At 46.4% G+C, this 19,150-nt stretch overlaps 1 protein-coding gene across 4 annotated transcripts in view; it reads right to left on the bottom strand.

The window, feature by feature from the left end:
* The window catches only part of THADA (THADA armadillo repeat containing), a 361,249-nt gene that overhangs the window by 39,477 nt on the left and 302,622 nt on the right, over nt 1-19,150 (bottom strand). For 3 of the 4 annotated variants that reach the window (XM_035272684.3, XM_035272683.3, XM_035272685.3), the window contains 2 exons: nt 17,905-18,058; nt 9,824-9,955 (listed from right to left, as the gene is read on the bottom strand). In XM_035272684.3, the coding sequence (XP_035128575.3) occupies nt 9,824-9,955; nt 17,905-18,058 (286 nt within the window). The remainder of the gene's footprint in view (nt 1-9,823; nt 9,956-17,904; nt 18,059-19,150) is intronic. The other variant, XM_035272686.3, reaches the window with a different exon arrangement.

Raw genomic sequence — 19,150 nt, 5'->3', positions numbered from 1 at the left:
GGTGGGCATCCCTACATTTCTGTCACTTCCTCTGTATAAATCAAGGCTTGGTGGACAGTAGAGAGGTGCTATCCTGGGCCTCAGGAATCTGTGTTGTAGACCTCGTTTTTCTACTCATTATGTGACACTGGGGAAACCATTTACCATTCCTGGGCTTCAGTCTGCACATCAGTAAGTCAGTGCTCTAAAACCCTGGAGTCATGGGATTCCCTCCCTCTAGGAGGGGGATGGAGAACAGGAACAGCAGCAGGAGGCCGGTCTGTCTCCTGTTGCATCTGCCTTCCATTCCCTTTCCCCAAGGCATGTTCTGTTATCTCAACTCTGGTCCCCAACCCATTTTCTTACTCTCTGACTCCAGTGTCTTCTTTCAAACATGACAGTGAGTTTAGAAGACCTTCAATGCATCCCTTTCTCTTAACTCCTGGGTTCTAAACTAGATGCTAGGTTTGGACTCCTTTCCCTGTCTCAGAGAGGCTCTGAGAGGGCAAGGCCTCTGTCACCACAGGGCCGGAGCTCCAACTCTGGCTCTGACACTGATCTGCCTTGGGACTTTGGACCCATACCTTCAACTCTCTGAAATTCTGCATATTTACATTGAAAGTGGAGGAAGTAGGTCCCTATGGTTACAGCCACTCAGAAGGCTCAGGGAGGATCCGTTGAGCCCAAGCGTTCAAGGCTGCAGTGAGCTATAATCCTGCCTGTGAACAGCCACTTGTTCTCCAGCCAGAGTGGCACAGTTAGAACCCACCTCTAAAATCATAAAAATATAAATAAAATGGAGGGAATAATGAAGTATCTCATAGTATTGTAAGGATCAAAGGGGGCAAAATGAAAGAGGAGCATCAAGAGGGAGGTGATGAGGTACTTCCCCTGCATCCCCTCCCCACCCCAGCCTGCTCAGAGTGGGAAAGAGAGTGCAGATGGGACTCTGGGAGGAAGGGACCACCTCCCCTAGGCCATCCAGATCGATGCACATGCACGCAGCCTTGGTCCTGGTCCCCGACCTGGGACGTGAATGAGCAACTGATAAGTATCCCCCTGCTGGGCAGTTTCCAGGGCCAGCCCTGTGCTAGGCATGTGGGCCCCTATGGATGAAACTTGCTCAAGGAATCCCACCCTGCATGATCCAGTATGGAATGACGAGGGATGGGATGGAGTTAATTCAGGATTCTCCACAGTGTCCAGTCTTAGTAGATGCTCCATCAGTTCCTCATCAGCTGTTGAATTAATGTCTCTAGAAAAGGTGAGGACTAAGGCAGGTGATTTTAATCTGCCATAACAAGAAAATGCAGGGCAATTTCATAACACAGAATCCAAACAGCTCTCTCACGAGGTAGATTTGAAAAACACTAAGCTTCTTACTGGGTTTAACTACTTTGATAGATGCATTTCTCGATTCATTCATTCCATGGATCATCAAACAGTGATTCTTACTGAGCATCTATTATGTGCCAGGTTCTGGGAATACAGCAGCAAACAAACAAGACAAAAATCCTACTCTCTTGGAACTTTTTTTTTTTTAGATAGATTTTTGTTCTTTTGCCCAGGCTGGAGTAGAGAGTGGCGCAATCTCAGCTAACTGCAACCCCTACCCCCCGGGTTCAAGTGATTCTCCTGCCTCAGCCTCCCAAGTAGCTGGGATTACAGGCATGCATCACCATGCTTAGCTCATTTTTGTAATTTTAGTAGAGCGGGAGTTCCACCATGTTGGCCAGGCTGGTCTTGAACTCCTGACACCTCAGGTGATCCACTTGCGTTGGCCACTCTGATTACAGGCGTGAGCCACTGCGCCCGGCCTCTTTTGGAACTTGTATTCGGGTGGAGAGAAAAAAATAATCAGTAAATAAAATTATGCAGAGAATTAAACCAGTGGGGTGAGTGACAGCAAATGACTGATTACTGTAGTCTGAGGCCAAGGCAGGGCCCCTGTGGAGATGACACTGAAGCTGAGATTGGAATGATATAAAGGCTTCAGCCTTGAGGGACAAGGAATGAATATTCCAAGCAGAGGGAGCAGCTACTGTAAAGGCCCTGAGGTTGGAATGAGCTTGAGTGTTGGAAAGCAAGGCTGGAGTGGCTACAGGAGGGAAAGGGGAGGAGTGGTATGGGCTGGACTATGTAGACTTTGTATATTACTTTAGGAGGTTGGGTTTTATCCAGATTAAGATGGGAAGCTGAGAGAGAGTTCTGAGCAGGAGGGCAGTATCATCTGTTTTACTCCTGAAGAAGCGAACCTGAACTGCAGCGAACAAGAGTAGCGGCAGGAAGACCAGGCTGTAGAAGTCGAGGGAGAGATGGTGGTGGCTTAGACTAGCACATGAAACAAACCTGGTAGACAGGCACTTTATAAGTATTTATTGAATGGATGAATATCCTTGATCTGACCACTTATCATCTCATACTTAAACAGTAAGAAAAATCTGTAGACCGTCTTAGGTAGGAGTAAGAGAAGGAGTCAGAAAACAATTTAGAGTTTTGGTTTCATTTTTCTTTTTGAGACAGGGTCTCACTCCATCACCCAGTCTGGAGTGCAGTGGCATGATCATAGCTCACTTAGCCTTGACCTTCTGGGCTCAAGTGATCCTCCCACCTCAGTCTCCTCAGTAGCTGGAACCACGGGCAGGCATCACTACACTTGGCTAATTTTTAAATTTTTTTTATAGAGACGAGGTCTCCCCATGTTGCCCATGCTGTTTTTGAACTCCTGGGTGCAAGTGATCTGGCTGCCCCGCCTCCCAAAGTGCTAGGATTACAGGTATGTGCCACTGTGCCTAGTCTCAATTTAGAATTTTCAAATAGACACATATAAATGAAGGATGGCCGGGCTTGGTGGCTCATGCCTGTAATCTCAGCATTTTGGGAGGCCAAGGCAGGCAGATCACTTGAGGTCAGGAGCTCAAGATCTGCCTGGCTAACATGGTGAAACTTCATCTTTACTAAAAATACCAAAATTGCCGGGTGTGGTAATGCATACTTGTAATTCCAGCTACTAGGGAGGCTGAGACTGGAGAATCACTTGAACTTGAGAGGTGGAGGTTGCAGTGAGCTGAGATGGCAACACTCTCCAGCCTGGGTGACAGAGCGAGACTCCGTCTCTCAAAAAAAAAAAAAAAAAAAATGCTGGGTGCAATAGCTCACCCTGTAATCCCAGTCAGAAGTTTGAGACCATCCTGGCCAAAATGGCAAAACCCTGTCTCAACTAAAAATTAGCTAGGCATGGTGGCATGTGCCTGCAATCCCAGCTGCTCGGGAGGCTGAGGCAGGAGAATCGCTTGAACCCGGGAGGTGGAGGTTGCAGTGAGCCAAGATTGTGCCACTGCACTCCCGCTTGGGTGACAAGAGTGAAACTGCATCTCAAAAAAAAAAAAAAAAAAAAAAAAGAAATGATGGAAGCAAATATGTTAAACTTGTCTGAAGAGGAATTTAGGCCAGGCTTGGAGACAGGTAGGAGGATATAGTTTAGTAAAGTGATTCTTAACTTTTTTGGGTCATTCTTCTTTAGAAAAAGGTACTTGGTACATGTATAAAATTGAGTCTGCGGCCAGGCTCTGGCAACAGAGCAGAAAGGCAACTTTGAAGATGATCCATCTGAGTCGCTTTGAAAGAGCCTACTGGAAGGCAGAGGGAGGAGGGAGGCAGTACTTGTGGAGCCCTTCTAGGGCCTGACCCTGTGATCTGACAGGAACCAAAAAAAGCACAGGGCCTGTGCGGGTCTGAGACTGGTGGGCAGCCTTAGAGGTTCCGGGGGTGGAGCCATCTGTGACTCAGTGTGAAGTCCCACAGGCCTGGGGCTTTGCTGACTGTGCTGTCTCACACTGTGGGGACACTGGAAAATGTCACAGTGACCCAGGTCTCCCTATCTCTCCTCCCAGGCTTCCCTCCCTGTTTGCTCAAGTGTCAGGGCATGTGAGAAGTGTTCGAACTTTCATGCTGGCTCACGGGCTCTGTGTGGGTGATGACGGTGCACACATGTATATATGTGTATATGGAATGGGAATGCATTTTTGGTGAAATTGAGCAGATGTTGGTTTTTTCCTTCTTTGCCTTGCCTGTCACAACCTGACAACGCCACTTGCCTACTGCTCCATTCTCTAACCTCTGAGTCTAATTTTTCCATACCTCGCTCCTACTTCCCCTCTTCCACCTCTCTGCTAAACACCAGCCTCATTCCAGTCTCTACAGGTCACCATGCCAAGCACAAGAGGTTCCTTCGGTGTCTCCCAGGTAACCCAGGGCCATGGTCCCTGCAGCCCCAGGCTGGCTCTCTGGTCTTATGGTCCGAGGCCCAGACTTCAGAGGTAGGAGTAAGGAGGAACCAGATACTATAGGCCTGCAAACTCAGCCTGGCAGACCCAGACAGTGAGAGACTCAGAAAGGCTGCCACCCTAGTTGGTATGAATCAGTGAAAACCGTTGCCCTTGAGCTGATTCTAGCAGGGAGGGTCCGCCTGCTTGTTCTGCAGCTTCTTTATTTCAAAGCGTACTCTCATGTTTCTTTCACCACCTGACTGGTGAGCGATCACTCCATTAACAGAAATTGAGCGCCCACTGTTTACCTAATAGAAGACAGTCTCTAAGTTCATGAGAGCTAGTTAGGAAGAGAATTAAAGCACAGGAAAGAGGAAATGACAAAAGAGTAGAAAGCAAAGCCTCTGGGATGATACAAGAACCAAATGCTGCAGCAGTTCAGGGAAAGGGGAGATCCCGGAGGGCAGGGATGTTGTCGAGGAGGTGAGATTTAAAGCATTCCCACTAAACATCCATATTAGGCAGAAGGAGCAGAAGTTTTATATGACTTTTTGTGGGCAAGAGGCCTGCTAGGAGAGAGAGACAAGAACTACAGGGAGCCAGGACTCCAAGAAAAAAAGTCCCAGCTAATCTGCCTGCCTGCCTACCCGCTACCCCCTTTAAAGGTCTTACGTATTCTTTTTCATAAGAAAGTTTCTACCAAGAAGTAATCTGTCTTGAACGGAAACACTGAAAACACACATGAGATCTGGCACCCCTTAAAATTCCTTGTTCGGTGCCTTGTCTTATCCTGTATCAACTCAAGCAGAAACTGTTTTTGTTGTTGTTGTTGATTTTGTTGCAGAAACTGTTTTTTTTTTGAGATGGAGTCTTGCTCTGTCATCCAGGCTGGAGTGCAGTGGTGCGGTCTTGGCTCACTGCATCACTGCAAAAAGTCTGCTTCTGGGGTTCAAACAATTCTCCTGCCTTAGCCTCCCAAATAACTGGGACTACAGATGTGCACCACCATGCACAGCTAATTTTTGTATTTTTATTAGAGATGGATGGGGTTTCACCATGATGGCCAGGCTGGTCTTGAACTCCTGACCTCAGGTGATCCACCCATCTCAGCCTCCCAAAGTGCTGGGATTACAGGCGTGAGCCACCGTGCCTGGCCAGAAACTGTTTTGTGAGCCTCACAAATGGAGATGGGAATGGCAGTAGGCCATCTGAATTAGGTGGCCAACACTGGCTGAAGCTCAAAGAGCAAGAGAGGGAAATCTTGTGCCAGGAAAAGCAAGGAGCTTGAGGGCAGTTGAGAAAGCCAGCTCCCTGCCTGTCCTGTCCCCATGGCCCATCCAGCTCCCAGAGGCCCCTAGCTTCTGCTAAATGGAACATGTGGGTGTCCGCCTGGGGACCTCCTAATCTAGCCATCCTTAACCCCTCCAGGAGTCCTTCAGTCTAACTCTCTGCAGCATTTCAAGCTAAATAGCACCAGATACCTTGCATCAGAGTGAAAGCTCTACAAAAAGACAAGACTCAAATACCCTGGCTTATAGAAAAGGCTACAGAAGAACCCCAGTCACTGGATTCTATCTTCTAGATATCTTTTTTACCTTCTCTGCCTCCAAAGGCAGCTTCACAAATTTGTACCTTCATGGGTTCTTCCTCTGCGGCTCTCACCCAGAACTCTGCCTAACTCAATAAATGCCAGGATTTAAAGTTAAGTATTGTCCAGGTGGCTTTTTTCTACACAGAGGCCCTTGTTCAAATGAAATCTAACATTAAATCCCAGATGTGGTATATAAAACACATCTGAGTAGGCCACTGGTGGAAGCGGGTGCGGAGCTGCAGAGACAGTCTTGAGCATCTCCTGCTCTTGCATTAGAGCTCTTTCCAGAGCATTTCAAAGCCTGAAGTTAGAGCAGGGAAAGGAGGAAGGTGGAGCCTTGCCTGGAGTCTGACCCACACATTTTTTTTTATCCTGGCTGCAAATTTCAATCCCTTACTCTTAAGTCCTAGAAATGTCATTTCTTCCATTCCTTTCTGCAGGCTCCATGATTGGTATCAAGTGGGGAGGGAGGGACAGAGAGGATCCTGCTGCTGGGGCTCCCTTAAGTCCATACTTCTAAGGGCTAAAGGTGCTTCAGACATTGCAGGGAGAGAGCTGTTAACAGGCTGTGAGTTTCATGCTTCCCTATGCGGCATGAAGCATGTGTAGGAGATTCCAGCAGGCAAAATAGGTGAATAAGAAATCCATTCTCAGGAGGGCCAGCTAAGCACGGTATTATTTTCTCCAAGCTTTCTAGAATCATGAACGAATTCAAATCTAGACCTAAAGCCAACCATGCAAAAGGGTATGTTAGGGTGAGGAAGTCTGAACGACTGCGTTTAATGCTTGCCTCTTCTGCAGGTTCCAGAAAGTGCCCCTGGGGACCGATAACAAGCTCTGTTCAAGAGCACTGATACCTTGCATAGGATAGCTGTGCTGCATTCTGAAGAAGCAGGACAGAACCCAGATAGTTCATTTTGTTCCCACAGCAGATAAAGGTCTCCTTTGGCCCTCTCCATTTCCACTGTCAGTCTCTCCAAGGCCTAAGGAATACTTTGTCCTGGATCACAGTGACTTGTGGCCTCTGAGTGCCTTTCCCAATTTCCTGGTACTCTCACTTCCTGGAATGCCACAGTCTGACTTCTACATCAGTGCCAGAGGCATGTCTCAGTATATCCCCCTGAACACCTCATAGGTTGGAAACCTTAAAGTCACCTCATACTTTCCCTTCTCTCCCACCTCCCATAGCAGCAGTCCCCCTGTTGAGATTACCCAATCCCCAACCAGTACTCTCACACATCAGTTCTCTCCTCTCCATCCCATCTCCACTGAGAGCAGCTGGGAAGGACTGTCGCTGCCCAACCCCCAGCTAATTTCCCTGCTCCGCAATCCCCCTCACTCAGCCCCAGCCCTGACCCATCTCACACATTGCTGCCAGAGATTCCGAAAACATGTTTTTGCTAACATCGGTCTCCTCTGAGTACCTTTGCACCTATTCCTGCTTTAAACCCTCTCCAGCTTCCCCTCCCTGCAGGAGGTCGGGGGGTTAGCACCGAGTCATCCCACAAGCTGGTACCCCTGCCTTGCTCAGTTCCTTTCCTGCTCCTCTTCCTTGCCTGGCCTGAGCCTGTGTTCTGACCACAAAAAATCCACTCACTGCTGCCCAATCAGCTCCTGGGTTCTCCCCAACTACAGACTTTGGCTCCAACTGCTCTTTCTGCATTGACTGTTCTGCTCTCATCTGTGGCACATCTCTCCCTTCCTTTGGGCCCACTCCACTCTCCAGACCCTTTCCAGAGAGTCCCCATAGAATGCACCTCCTACTTCCCCACGCTCCTCCGGCAGGCTGCTAGGAGACAGTCAGAGAACAGAGCTCTGTCTGAATCCAGCCCTCACTGACAGGTGAGATCTCAGAGGTGTGGAGCTCTCATGTATTTCTTCCTTTGGAGAAAAACTGAGAATTAACTTTAATTTTTTCATTGTAATTTTAACTTCTCAAAGAAGACATTAAATATTAACACAACTTAATAAATATTATCTTACTGTGGCATTTAGTCAACCACTGATTTGGGGACAAAAGAAACAACATGTACTTTTAAGGTAGTCAAGATTCCACGGTAATTAACTTGGAACACCAAAGAGGAAAACATCAGCAGTGTATTCCACAAAATCCTTGTATGCTGAAGGAATGTGAAGTTACCGCCAGTGCTTGATATCCTTGAGAGAGGGTAAAACAAGACAATATTGTTCTTTTTTTTTGAGACGAAGTCTTGCTCTGTCATCCAGGCTGGAGTGCAGCAGCACAACCTCGGCTCACTGCAACCTATGCCTCCTGGGTTCAAGCGATTCTTTTGCCTCAGCCTCCTGAGTAGCTGGGATTATAGGTGCCTCCGCCATACCCCAAAATACAGCTAATTTTTGTATTTTTAGTAGAGACAGGGTTTCCCCATGTTGGCCAGGCTGGTCTTGAATTCTAACTGCAAGTTATCCACCTGCCTCGGCCTCCCAAAGTGCTGGGATTACAGGTGTGACCCACTGCGCCTGGCCTAAAACAAGCAATATTGTTCTGATGCATCAGCTGCCTAACTTCTGATTAAAGCAAAAAATCAGGGTGATTTTCAGTCCTCAGCTACTTTTCAGTCTAAAGAAAAAGATCTATATTTTATGCTTAAGAAAATCAAGTGGGGTGGGGTACAGAATCTACTGAGTATTATATTCCAACAAATGTTTACAGAGCACTCGCTGGGCATTCTGTGTGTGTCCTAAGCAAAAGCTGCAATTGGAAAAAGGAACACATTGCCAGTGGCAGACTTTAGCTATTGGGGAAGTCTGTAGATTGGGGCTGAGGGGAGCCTGTTTGCATATCACTTACTCGTTCCAAAGGCTGTCCTGCTGAGAGGAAAAGCTGATCTCAGTGAAATCTGCCCTGGTGTGCTATCACTGAGAGATTATTCAAAAACTAGCTTCTTCCATACAGGCAAAGAAATGCACAGAGACCAGTATGACTGAGGATTCAGCTCCTGGAAGGTTCACCTGTCTGGGGAGGCCTCCAGGGAACACAGTCCTGTGTCCTGCCTTGGCAAGCAGCCACAGTAACTGATGAGGTGCCTTGCATCAGTTGCAAAGGCTATCTGGCCTCCTCTTCTCTCATTCTGCTGTCTATTAAGGTGAACTTCTTTGCTTAGCTTTGATCTCTTGCCTCAAAACGGTGTTCTTGTTTCTCACTGGGATGACTGATCCAGAGATCTTTCCTGACACCCAGCCCCAAGTCCAGAGAACCCAAGTCCACTAAAGCAGGCACCCTCCCAGATGGCCGCTTGTCCAGAGGCGTGACCTTGCTTCTACTCCATCTGCCCTGTCTCTTCCATCAGCAGCCCATTCTCACCCACAGCCTGAGTTCCTTTTTGCTTTCGTAGCATTTGCTATTACGTGCACATGACCCCGAGCCTAGGGTTGTAACTGCTTACACTGTGGCTCTGACCTCAGAACTACCCATCTAGGCTGCTCTTCCTTCCACTCCACTCCTGCCTCCTGGGTTCATGTCATTATCAAATGAGCAGCCAGGGCACAAAGTAGAGAGACTTGACTTACACATAATCATCAGTCACTTCCGGTCACATATGAAATCTCACACAGGAACAAAATGATGGTTTTGTGATTCTTGACTTATGGAACCACGCAGATAACAGAGATGGCCTTATTTAAAATGAATGGCAATGTAACTAGCAAAAGATCTTACAGTTTATTAAATTTCTACCTTTAAAAATAATTTTTCTCTAGGATGTTCTAGAGTAGGGGTGAGCAAACTATGGCTAGCATATCAAATCTGGAAAGCTGCCTTTTTTTTTTTAAGGGAAGTTTTACTGATATACAGTCATGCCCATTTGTTTACCTACTGTTTGTGGCTTTCCCACTAAAATGGCAGAGTTGAGACAGAGACCAAATGACCAAGAATGCCTAAAACACTATCTGGCTCATTACGGAAAAGCGTGCCAACCCCTGTCCCACAGCAGTAAGGCAATGCGAAAGGATAAGAACAAGGTACCTGTTGACTGGCAGGTATTTTCTTGTGACATGGAAGTTGTCACAATTTCCGTGGCTGCGTCTCTAACAGCTTGCTCCTCACTCTGCAGAAGGGTAAGGACACACTTCCAGAGAGCAAGTGTATCCTGCAACTCTAAGAAGACCAAAAGGAATCTGAATTACATAGAATGCAATTAACAGGCAGGTGCAAATACTGCTTCAAATCTCTGGTGGAAGAGAGGAGCACTGAATGAGGTACAGCTATTCCTTTTTTTCTGGGTATAAGAAGAGCGAATGTTAGACAAACATTGGCAAAGAGAGGATCCTAAGGGGCATATTTGAAAATGTCTTTTTTGGGAGTGAGGAGGTAGGCTTTCTGGAGGCAACCAGCCCTAGGCAAGGCCTCCAGAAGGTGCTACCCAGCTGAGAAAGACCCTGAGCCCTGCTCTCCTAGGTGAGTCCCAATTCTCTAGAAGAAAACTTTACACACGAGACTGCTTTGGAGAAACTAGCCCAGCGTTGATTCAAGTGTCTGAGCCAATACATTCTCAAAGTGAAGCATCAATCAAGATTATGCTTTGGGGGCAAGAATAAAAAAAGAGAGGCTGGGTACAATGGCTCATGCCTATAATCCCAGCACTTTGGGAGGCTGAGGCGGGTGGATCACGAGGTCAAGAGATCAAGACCATCCTGGCCAACATGGTGAAACCCCATCTATACTAAAAATACAAAAATTAGCTGGGCATGGTGGTGTACCCCTGTAGTCCCAGCTACTCAGGAGGCTGAGGCAGGAGAATCACTTGAACCCGGAGGCAGAGGTTGCAGTGAGCCGAGATTGCACCACTGCACTCCAGCCTGGCGACAGAGCAAGACTCCATTTCAAAAACGAAAACAAAACCCAGAATCATCCACGATAAAGGCAGCAGCTTGTGTTCATGTGTGTCAGGGCTCCACCGTCTGACAGCCATTACTCCTGGACCCCGATCTGTTTATTCAGCCTGTGCTAGGTGCTGCTGTGGACAGTCAACAAGAAAAGATAATGTCTTCTCCTGAGCAACCAAAAGGAACATGAAGTCAAAAACACAAAGCAATGAGTGATCAAGAACAAAACTGCGTGGCTGTGACTCACAACAGGAAAGATCAGAGTGGACTGTTGTAACTGACACAGACTTCACGATGAAAGTCAGAGGTGAGCATGGCCTCCCAGAAGGGGTATCTCCAGTCCAGGCGGGGTGGGCCTGGCCTGTGGAGGGTCGTCAGTGGAGGGCCATGGAAGACCACACCATGCAGCATCCCCATCCTTTCATTGGGGAAACCACACTGCTCTAAGAACTTTCCTTTGTCTATCTTCTCCCTCATCTGTACGTGGAGAATCTGGTTTCAGAGTCACTGATGCTTTAGTCATACCAATAAGAACAGTGGCTTCATTTGGGGTTTCGTTCTCTTCGTTAAAGATCTGGCTTTAAATTTTACTCAGCCTTTCAGTCTCCATCCTTTCTAGTTGTTCTATAGGGTTCAATACCTTCCTTTCTTAATATTTTCCTCTTTAACATGGTCATTTATATCCTTCCCTCTTTAGTTCATTTCAATTTTTCTTTTTCCTTAAATGACTTTGCTGTGCCCTTGACTTTTCTCGTGTACTTTTTTTTTAATGAGACAGAATTTCACCCTTGTTGCCCAGGCAATGACACAATCTTTGCTCACTGCAACCTCTGCCTCCTGAGTTCAAGTTATCCTCCTGCCTCAGCCTCTGGAGTAGCTGAGATTACAGGCATGTCCCACCATGCCCGGCTAATTTTGTATTGTTAGTAGAGGCAGGGTTTCTCCATGTTGGTCAGGCTGGTGTCAAACTCCCAACCTCAGGTGATCCACCCACCTTGGCTTCCCAAAGTGCTGGGATTACAGGCATGAGCCACTGCGCCCGGCCTCTCATGCACTTTTTATGTCTTTTGCTTCTACCTATTCAGTACCTTTTTTCATTGAGATGGGGTCTCACTGTGTTGCCAAGGCTGGCGTGCAGTGGTGCAATGGCTCACTGCAGGCTCCACCTCCTGGGCTCAAGCAGTTCTCCTGCCTCAGCCTCCTGAGGAGCTGGAACTACAGATATGTGCCGCTACATCTAGCTAATTTCTTTTTTCTTTTTTTTGTAGAGCTGAAATCTTGCTATGTTACCCAAGCTGGTCTTGAACTCCTGGGCTCAAGCAATGCTCCTGCCTTGTCCTCCCAAAGTGCTAGGATTATAGGCATGAATTCGTGCATCTATTTTTCATGTTCTTGTAGGCACAGGACCCAATTTCACATAGGAATTCCAGGTTATTCCATACACATTTTACCTGTTATGAGCTAGGGTTCAAAGAGGTAAAGTCACCTAGAAAATGGGCTGCAAAATGGTATTAACCTTACTAGAAAGACTTGACTAAAGCTTGTCATACCTTGCTCTTATTCCTTTGGGTCTAATGATTAAATTGCAATCACACAGCCCCTTCTCAATATCCTTCTGGCTGTAAGAAAAATGTCTGGGAGTCACTAAGAAGAAAAAAGTTAAAACAGTATTGAAGAAAACGTTTTCTCCCAGAGAAATATAGGGACACGAGACCCTTTATTGGTCTGAACTCCTATAACATTTAAAATTTGAATCTCACATCTCACTATCTAAAAAATAGTTCTTTCCCTTATTCTGTAAATCCTTTCTCCACAACTATACTGAATGCTCCTTGGAGGCAGTGACCATGTCTGATTCTTGAGGGCCGAGCATGGAAGAAGTATACAAAAACAGAATTCCACTAATAGGTGACAAAAGAATGGTACCATGTTAATATGGGATTCAACATGGCAGGAGAGGGCAAGGTTGGGGTTGAAGCATAGCTTTAGAACCTGGGTTTTGCTTTTATTAAACCATATGCTGAAAAGCAAAACAAAAAACAAGTTAACACAATTTAAAAATTTTAAAAAACGGCCGGTTTCGGTGGCTCACGCCTATAATCCCAGCACTTTGGGAGGCCGAGGCGGGTGGATCACGAGGTCAAGAGATTGAGACCATCCTGGTCAACATGGTGAAACCCCGTCTCTACTAAAAATACAAAAAATTAGCTGGGCATGGTGGCGCACACCTGTAATCCCAGCTACTCGGGAGGCTGAGGGAGGAGAATTGCCTGAAGCCAGGAGGCAGAGGTTGTGGTGGGCCGAGATCGCGCCATTGCACTCCAGCCTGGGTAACAAGAGCGAAACTCCATCTCAAAAAAAAAAAAAAAAAAAAAAATTTTTAAAAGAACTATGCTTTTCAATTCCTTAGGATTTTTTTCAAGCTTGGTATTCTTACATATCATTGATATGCTGCCCATTCCTATTCCTCTTGACACACAGGGTAGCAGTGAGGAGAGACATGGAGGTGTAGAACATGCTGGAAACCAGCTAAGATCTATACATCTATTTAATTTCAAAATATTTCCACCATTACATCCCAAAGATACTGATATGGTTTGGATTTGTGTCCCTGCCCAAATTTCAGGTCAAACTGGAGGAGTGGATGGTGGGAGGTGAATGAATCATGAAGGAAGATTTCCCCCTTGCTGTTCTCATTATAGTGAATGAGTTCTCACAAGATCTGATGGTTTAAAAATGTGTGGCACTTCTCCCTGCTCTCTGACTCTCCTGCTCCACCATGGGAAGATGTGCCTTGCTTCCCCTTTGCCTTCTCCCATGACTGTAAGTTTCCTGAGGCCTCTGAGCCATGCTTCCTGCCGTGCCTAGGGAACTGTGCCTATGGAACTGAAAAGCATAGTTCTTTTTAAACATTTTTAAATTGTGTTGTTTTTTGTTTTGCTTTTAAGCATATGGTTTAATAAAAGGAAAGCCCAGGTTCTAAAGCTATGCTTCAACCCCAACCTTGCCCTCTCCTGCCATGTTGAATCCATATTAACATGGTATGATTCTTTTAAACCATATTAAAAGGCCAATTAAACCTCTTTTCTTCATGAATTATCCAGTCTCAGGTAGTTCTATATAGAAGTGTGAGAATGAACGACTATGGAAAATTGGAACTGGAAGTGGAGCACTGCTGTAAAGACATTTCCACCTGAAAATGTGGAGGAGACTTTGGAACTGGGTAACGGGCAGAGGTTGGAACAGTTTTAAGGGTTCAGAAAAAGACAGGAAGATGTGGAAGTTTGGAACTTCCTAGAGACTTGTTGAATGGTTTTGACCAAAATGCTGACAGTGATATGGCAATGAAGTCCAGGCTGAGGTTCTCTTCGATGGAGATGAGGAGCTTATTGGGAAATGAAGTAAAGGTCACTCTTGCTATGCTTTAGCAAAGAGACTGGTGGCATTTTGCCCCTGCCCTAGAGATCTGTGGAATGCTGAACTTGAGAGAGATGATTGAGGATATCTGGCAGAAGAAATTTATAAGCAGCAAAGCATTCAAGATGTGACCTGGCTGTTTCTAAAAGTGTACACTGATATGCAAGAACAAAGAGATTATCTGAAACTGGGACTTATGACAGGGAAGCAGAGCATAAAGGTTTGAAAAATTTGCAGCCTGGCCATGTGATACAAAAGAAAAACCCATTTTCTGGGAAGAAATTCAAGCCTGCTGCAGAAATTTGCATAAATAAAGAGGAGCCGAGGCTGGGTGCAGTGGCTCATGCCTATAATTTCAGCACTTTGGGAGGCCAAAATGGGTGGATTACCTGAGGTCAGGAGTTCAAGACCAGCCTAGCCAACATGGTGAAACCCCATCTCTTAAAAATACAAAAATTAGCCAGGTGTGGTAGTGGGCACCTGTAATCTCAGCTACTTGAGAGGCTGAGGCAGGAGAATTGCTCAAACCCAGGGGGCAGAGGTTGTAGTGAGCCATGATTGTGCCATTGCACTCCAGCCTGGGCAACAAGAGTGAAATTCCATCCAAAAAAAAAAAAAATGGCTGGGTGTGGTGGCTCATGCTTGTAATCCCATCAATTTGGGAGGCTGAGGCAGGCAGATTATGAAGTCAGGAGATCAAGACCATCCTGGCCAACATGGTGAAACCCCATCTCTACTAAAATACAAAAAAAAAAAAAAAATTAGCCAGGCATAGTGGCACATGCCTGTAGTCCCAGCTACTTGGGAGGCTGAGGCAGGGGAACTGCTTGAACCCGGGTGGTGGATGTTGTAGTGAGCTGAGATTGAGTCACTTCACTCCAGCTTGGCAACAGAGCAAGACTTCACCTCAAAAAAAAAAAAAAAAAAGGAAAAGGCCAGATGCGGTGGCTCACACCTGTAATCCCAGCACTTTGGGAGGCTGATGCAGGTGGATCACGAGGTCAGGAGTTCGAGAACAGCCTGACCAACATGGTGAAACCCTGTTTCCACTAAAAATAAAAAACTTAGCCAGGTATGGTGGTGCACGCCTATAATCCCAGCTACTCAGGAGGATGAGTGAGACAACCACTTGAACCTGGGAGGCGGAGACTGCAGTAAGCCGAGATCGCACCACTGCACTCTAGCCTGGGTGATAGAGCGAGACTCTATCTCAAAAAAAAAAAAAAAAAAAAAAAGAGAGCCAAATGTTAATAGCCAAGAGGATGGGGAAAATGTCTCCAGGGCACTTCAGAGACCTTCATAGCAAGCCCTCCCATCAAGGTCCAGAGACCTAGGAGGAAAAAATGATTTCTTAGGCCAGGCCCAAAGTCCAGTGGCTTTGTGCAGCATTGGGACATGGCACCCTGTGTCCCAGATGTTCCAGCTCCAGCCATGGCTAAACGGGGCCAAGGTACAGCTTGGGTCATTGCTTCAGAGGGTGCATGCCCCAAGCCTTGGTGGCTTCCATGTGGTGTTGGGCCTGTGGGTGTGCAAAAGGCAAGAGCTGAGGTTTGGAAACTTCTACCTAAACTTCAGAGGGATGTATCAAAACATCTGGATAACCAGGCAGAAGTCTGCTGCAGGAGTGGAGCCCTCATAGATAACCTCTATTAGGTCAGTAGAGATGGGAAATGTGGGGTTAGAGCCCCCATATAGAGTCCCCACTGGGGCACTACCTAGTGGAGCTGTGAGAAGAGGGCCATGGTTCTCCAGACTCCAGTATGGTAGATCCACCTACAGTTTGCACTGTGTGCCTGGAAAAGCCACAGGCACTCAACACCAGCCTGTGAAAGCAGTCACAGGGTCTGTACCCTGTAGAGCCACAGAGGCAGAGCTGCACGGGGCCTTGGGAGCCCACCCTTTGCATCAGCATGCCCTGGATGTGAGACATGGAGTCAAAGGAGATTATTTTAAAGCTTTAAGATGTAGTGACTGCCCTGATGGGTTTTGAACTTGCATGGAGCCTGTAGCCCCTTTGTTTTGGCCAATCTCTCCCATTTGGAATGAGGGCATTTACCCAACACCTGTACCCCCACTGTATCTTGGAAGTAGTTAACTTGTTTTTTGATTTTACAGGCTCAAGGAATGAGGGCATTTACCCAACATGTGTACCCCCATTCTATCTTGGAAGTAGCTAAGTTGTTTTTGACTTTATAGGCTCATGGGTAGAAAGGACGTACCTTGTCTCAGATGAGACTTTGGACTGTGGACTTCTGAGTTGATGCTGAAATAAGTCGAGACTGGGGGACTGTTAAGAAGGGATAATTGTATTTTGCAATGTGAGAAGGACATGAAATTCTGGAGGGGCCTGGGATGAAATTATATGGTCTGGATTTGTGTTTCTGCCCAAATCTCATGTTGAATTGGAGGAGGGGCCTCATAGGAGGTGACTGGATCACATAGGCGGATGTCCCCCTTGCTGTTCTCAGGACAGCGAGTTCTCATGAGACCTGATGGTTTTAATGTGTGTGGCACTTTCTCCTGCTCTCTCTCACATACTCGCTCGCTCTCTCTCACCCTCGCTCTCTCTCTCTCTCCTGCCACCATGTGAAGAAGGTGTCTGCTTCCCCTTTGCCTTCTGCCATGATTGTAAGTTTCCTAGGGCCTCCCAGCCATGCTTCCTGTTAAGATTACGGAACTGTGAGTCAGTTAAACCTCTTTTTTTCATAAATTACCCAGTCTCAGGTAGTTCTTTATAGCAGTGTGAGAACAGACTAACACGGATACCTTCAACTTAAAACCAAAATCATTGAATGCAACTAGCAGGTTATTCAGTCACTTCAGCCAGAAGCCTAGAAATCATTCTCGAATTTTCCTTTTATATCAACCTCAACACCACGAAGTCCTGTTGATTCTACTTCCTAAATTCCTTTTGAGCCCACCCTCCCTTCCTTGCTGCCACAGATACACACTTACCCATTCATTTCTCACCTAGATTATTCCAATAGGCCTCCCAGAAGAGGAGACAGTTAGGCTGAGTCTTGACAAATAGAAGTCAGTCAAGCAGTGGTTGGTTTAGTTTAGAAAACTGTTTGCTACTGATGACACATAGGGCCCGTGTTGGGGAATGGTGAATGATAAGGCAGGAGTAGGGACCAGGGACAGAACAGAAAGGACCTTATGAGCTATGCTAAAGGGTGTTTAGGCTTTATACTGAAAGCAGTGGGAACCCACTCAAAGGTTTTAAATAGTGGCCTGAAATTACCAGACTTGCATTTCAGAAAGAGGCTCTTTGTGGAGAAAAGTTTAGGGGGTAAGACTGAAAAACAAGAGGCTGTTTGAGAGTATGTTGGTGGGCCGGGCATAGTGGCTCACACTTGTAATCCAAGGACTTTGGGAGGCTGAGGTGGGTGGATCACCTGGAGTCATTCAGGAGTTTGAGACCAGCCTGGCCAATATGGTGAAAACCCATCTCTACTAAAAAATACAAAAATGTACTGGGCATGGTGATGACCGCCTGTAGTCCCAGCTACTCGGGAGGCTGAGGCAGGAGAATGGCTTGAATCCAGGAGGTGAAGATTGCAGTGAGCCAAGATCATGCCACTGCATTCCAGCCTGGGTGACAAGAGAAAAACTCCATCTCACAAAAAAACAGTGTGTTGGTGAAAATGATTAAACATGAACTAAGATGGCAGGAATATATCTGAAAGACAGAAAGGCAGGGTGCAAGTTGCCATCTTTCACCTTCCCTTCTTTTTAGGTGAGAATATCTATTCATATTTTAAGTGAGTTTGGTACAACAGACTCTCCTCTCAGCACACTTACCAAGAATAGGACTGGGGTTGGTGAGGAAAAGTGGTGCAGTACTGGTGAGGACTTCAACAGCGGCCAGCCTAGACTCTGTAGGAAGATGGTCTTCACAGGACAAGATGACCAGCTGAACCCACTGTTTCAGCTCAGCAGCTATCGATTCCCTGTTCTAAAACAGAGTGTACCTATCAGTAGTTCAGAAGCGACAACCAAGGGCTGACCTACATCAAACTGGGGCTGCAGATTAGCTCTTAGCTCCATGAGAAGAAAGCTGGTTTTTAGTTGTTTTTCTATTCCAACCAGAGAGAAATAAGCCCAAGGAAGAAAATCTGACTTGTCCTTTGGTAATAGGGAGTCACTAAAACTAGACGGCAAGTTCCTTTAGTCTTTTTTTCTTTTCTTTTTTTTTTTTGAGACAAGGTCTTGCTCTGTTGCCCAGGCTGGAGCGCAGTGCTGCGATGCTTGGCTTACTGCAACCTCTGCCTCCTGGGTTCAAGTGATCTGCCTCAGCCTCCTGAGTAGCTGGGAGTAAAGGTGTGTGCCACCACACCTGGCTAGTTTTTATATTTTTAGTAAAGACAGCGTTTCACTTCTTTAGTCAGGCTGGTCTTGAACTCCTGGCCTCAAGTGATCCTCCCGCCTTGGCCTTCCAAAGTGTTGGGATTACAGGCATGAGCTACTACCCCTGGCCTTCCTTCAGTCTTTTTGGATGCAAATCAGGTTATGAGAACACTGGCACAGTTGATACCTCTGGTAAAGACCAAACTTGTGGGGAAAGACTGTCCAGCAAATAATAACTTGTTGTCACCAATAACCAGATACTCCTCCGATAGCAACAGAACCCCAGATTTTTGGCTGGGCCCAAGGGCACCCAGCTAGGGACTACATGTCCCAGTCTCTGACATTGGGAGTAACGTGATTAAGTTCTGAAGACTGTGATGACACTAGAAGTAGTAGTATCTGTGCACTTTCAAGTCATGCCTTAGGAAATGCATGATCTTTATCTCCTGGGTTTCCCCTTCCTGCTAGCTAAAAAAGGATGAGATGGTGGAAGCTGGAGCAACCAGGTGGGGACCTAAGATAGAAGCTATGTGTTTAGGACAGCAGAACAGCAAAGTATGAGAACCTGGTGGCTCAACACTGTCAAGCTACATTTGCTTTGGATAGCTTCTATCTGATTTAAGACACAGTATTTATGAGTTTCTGTTACAACATTTAAAGCAGCATCACAGGCTGGGCACAGTAGCTCATGGCTGTAATC

Source organism: Callithrix jacchus, chromosome 14, assembly GCF_049354715.1.
Source record: "Callithrix jacchus isolate 240 chromosome 14, calJac240_pri, whole genome shotgun sequence".
In the NCBI taxonomy this organism is placed as follows: Eukaryota; Metazoa; Chordata; class Mammalia; order Primates; family Cebidae; genus Callithrix; species Callithrix jacchus.
This window is presented reverse-complemented; position numbering and strand designations above follow the sequence as displayed.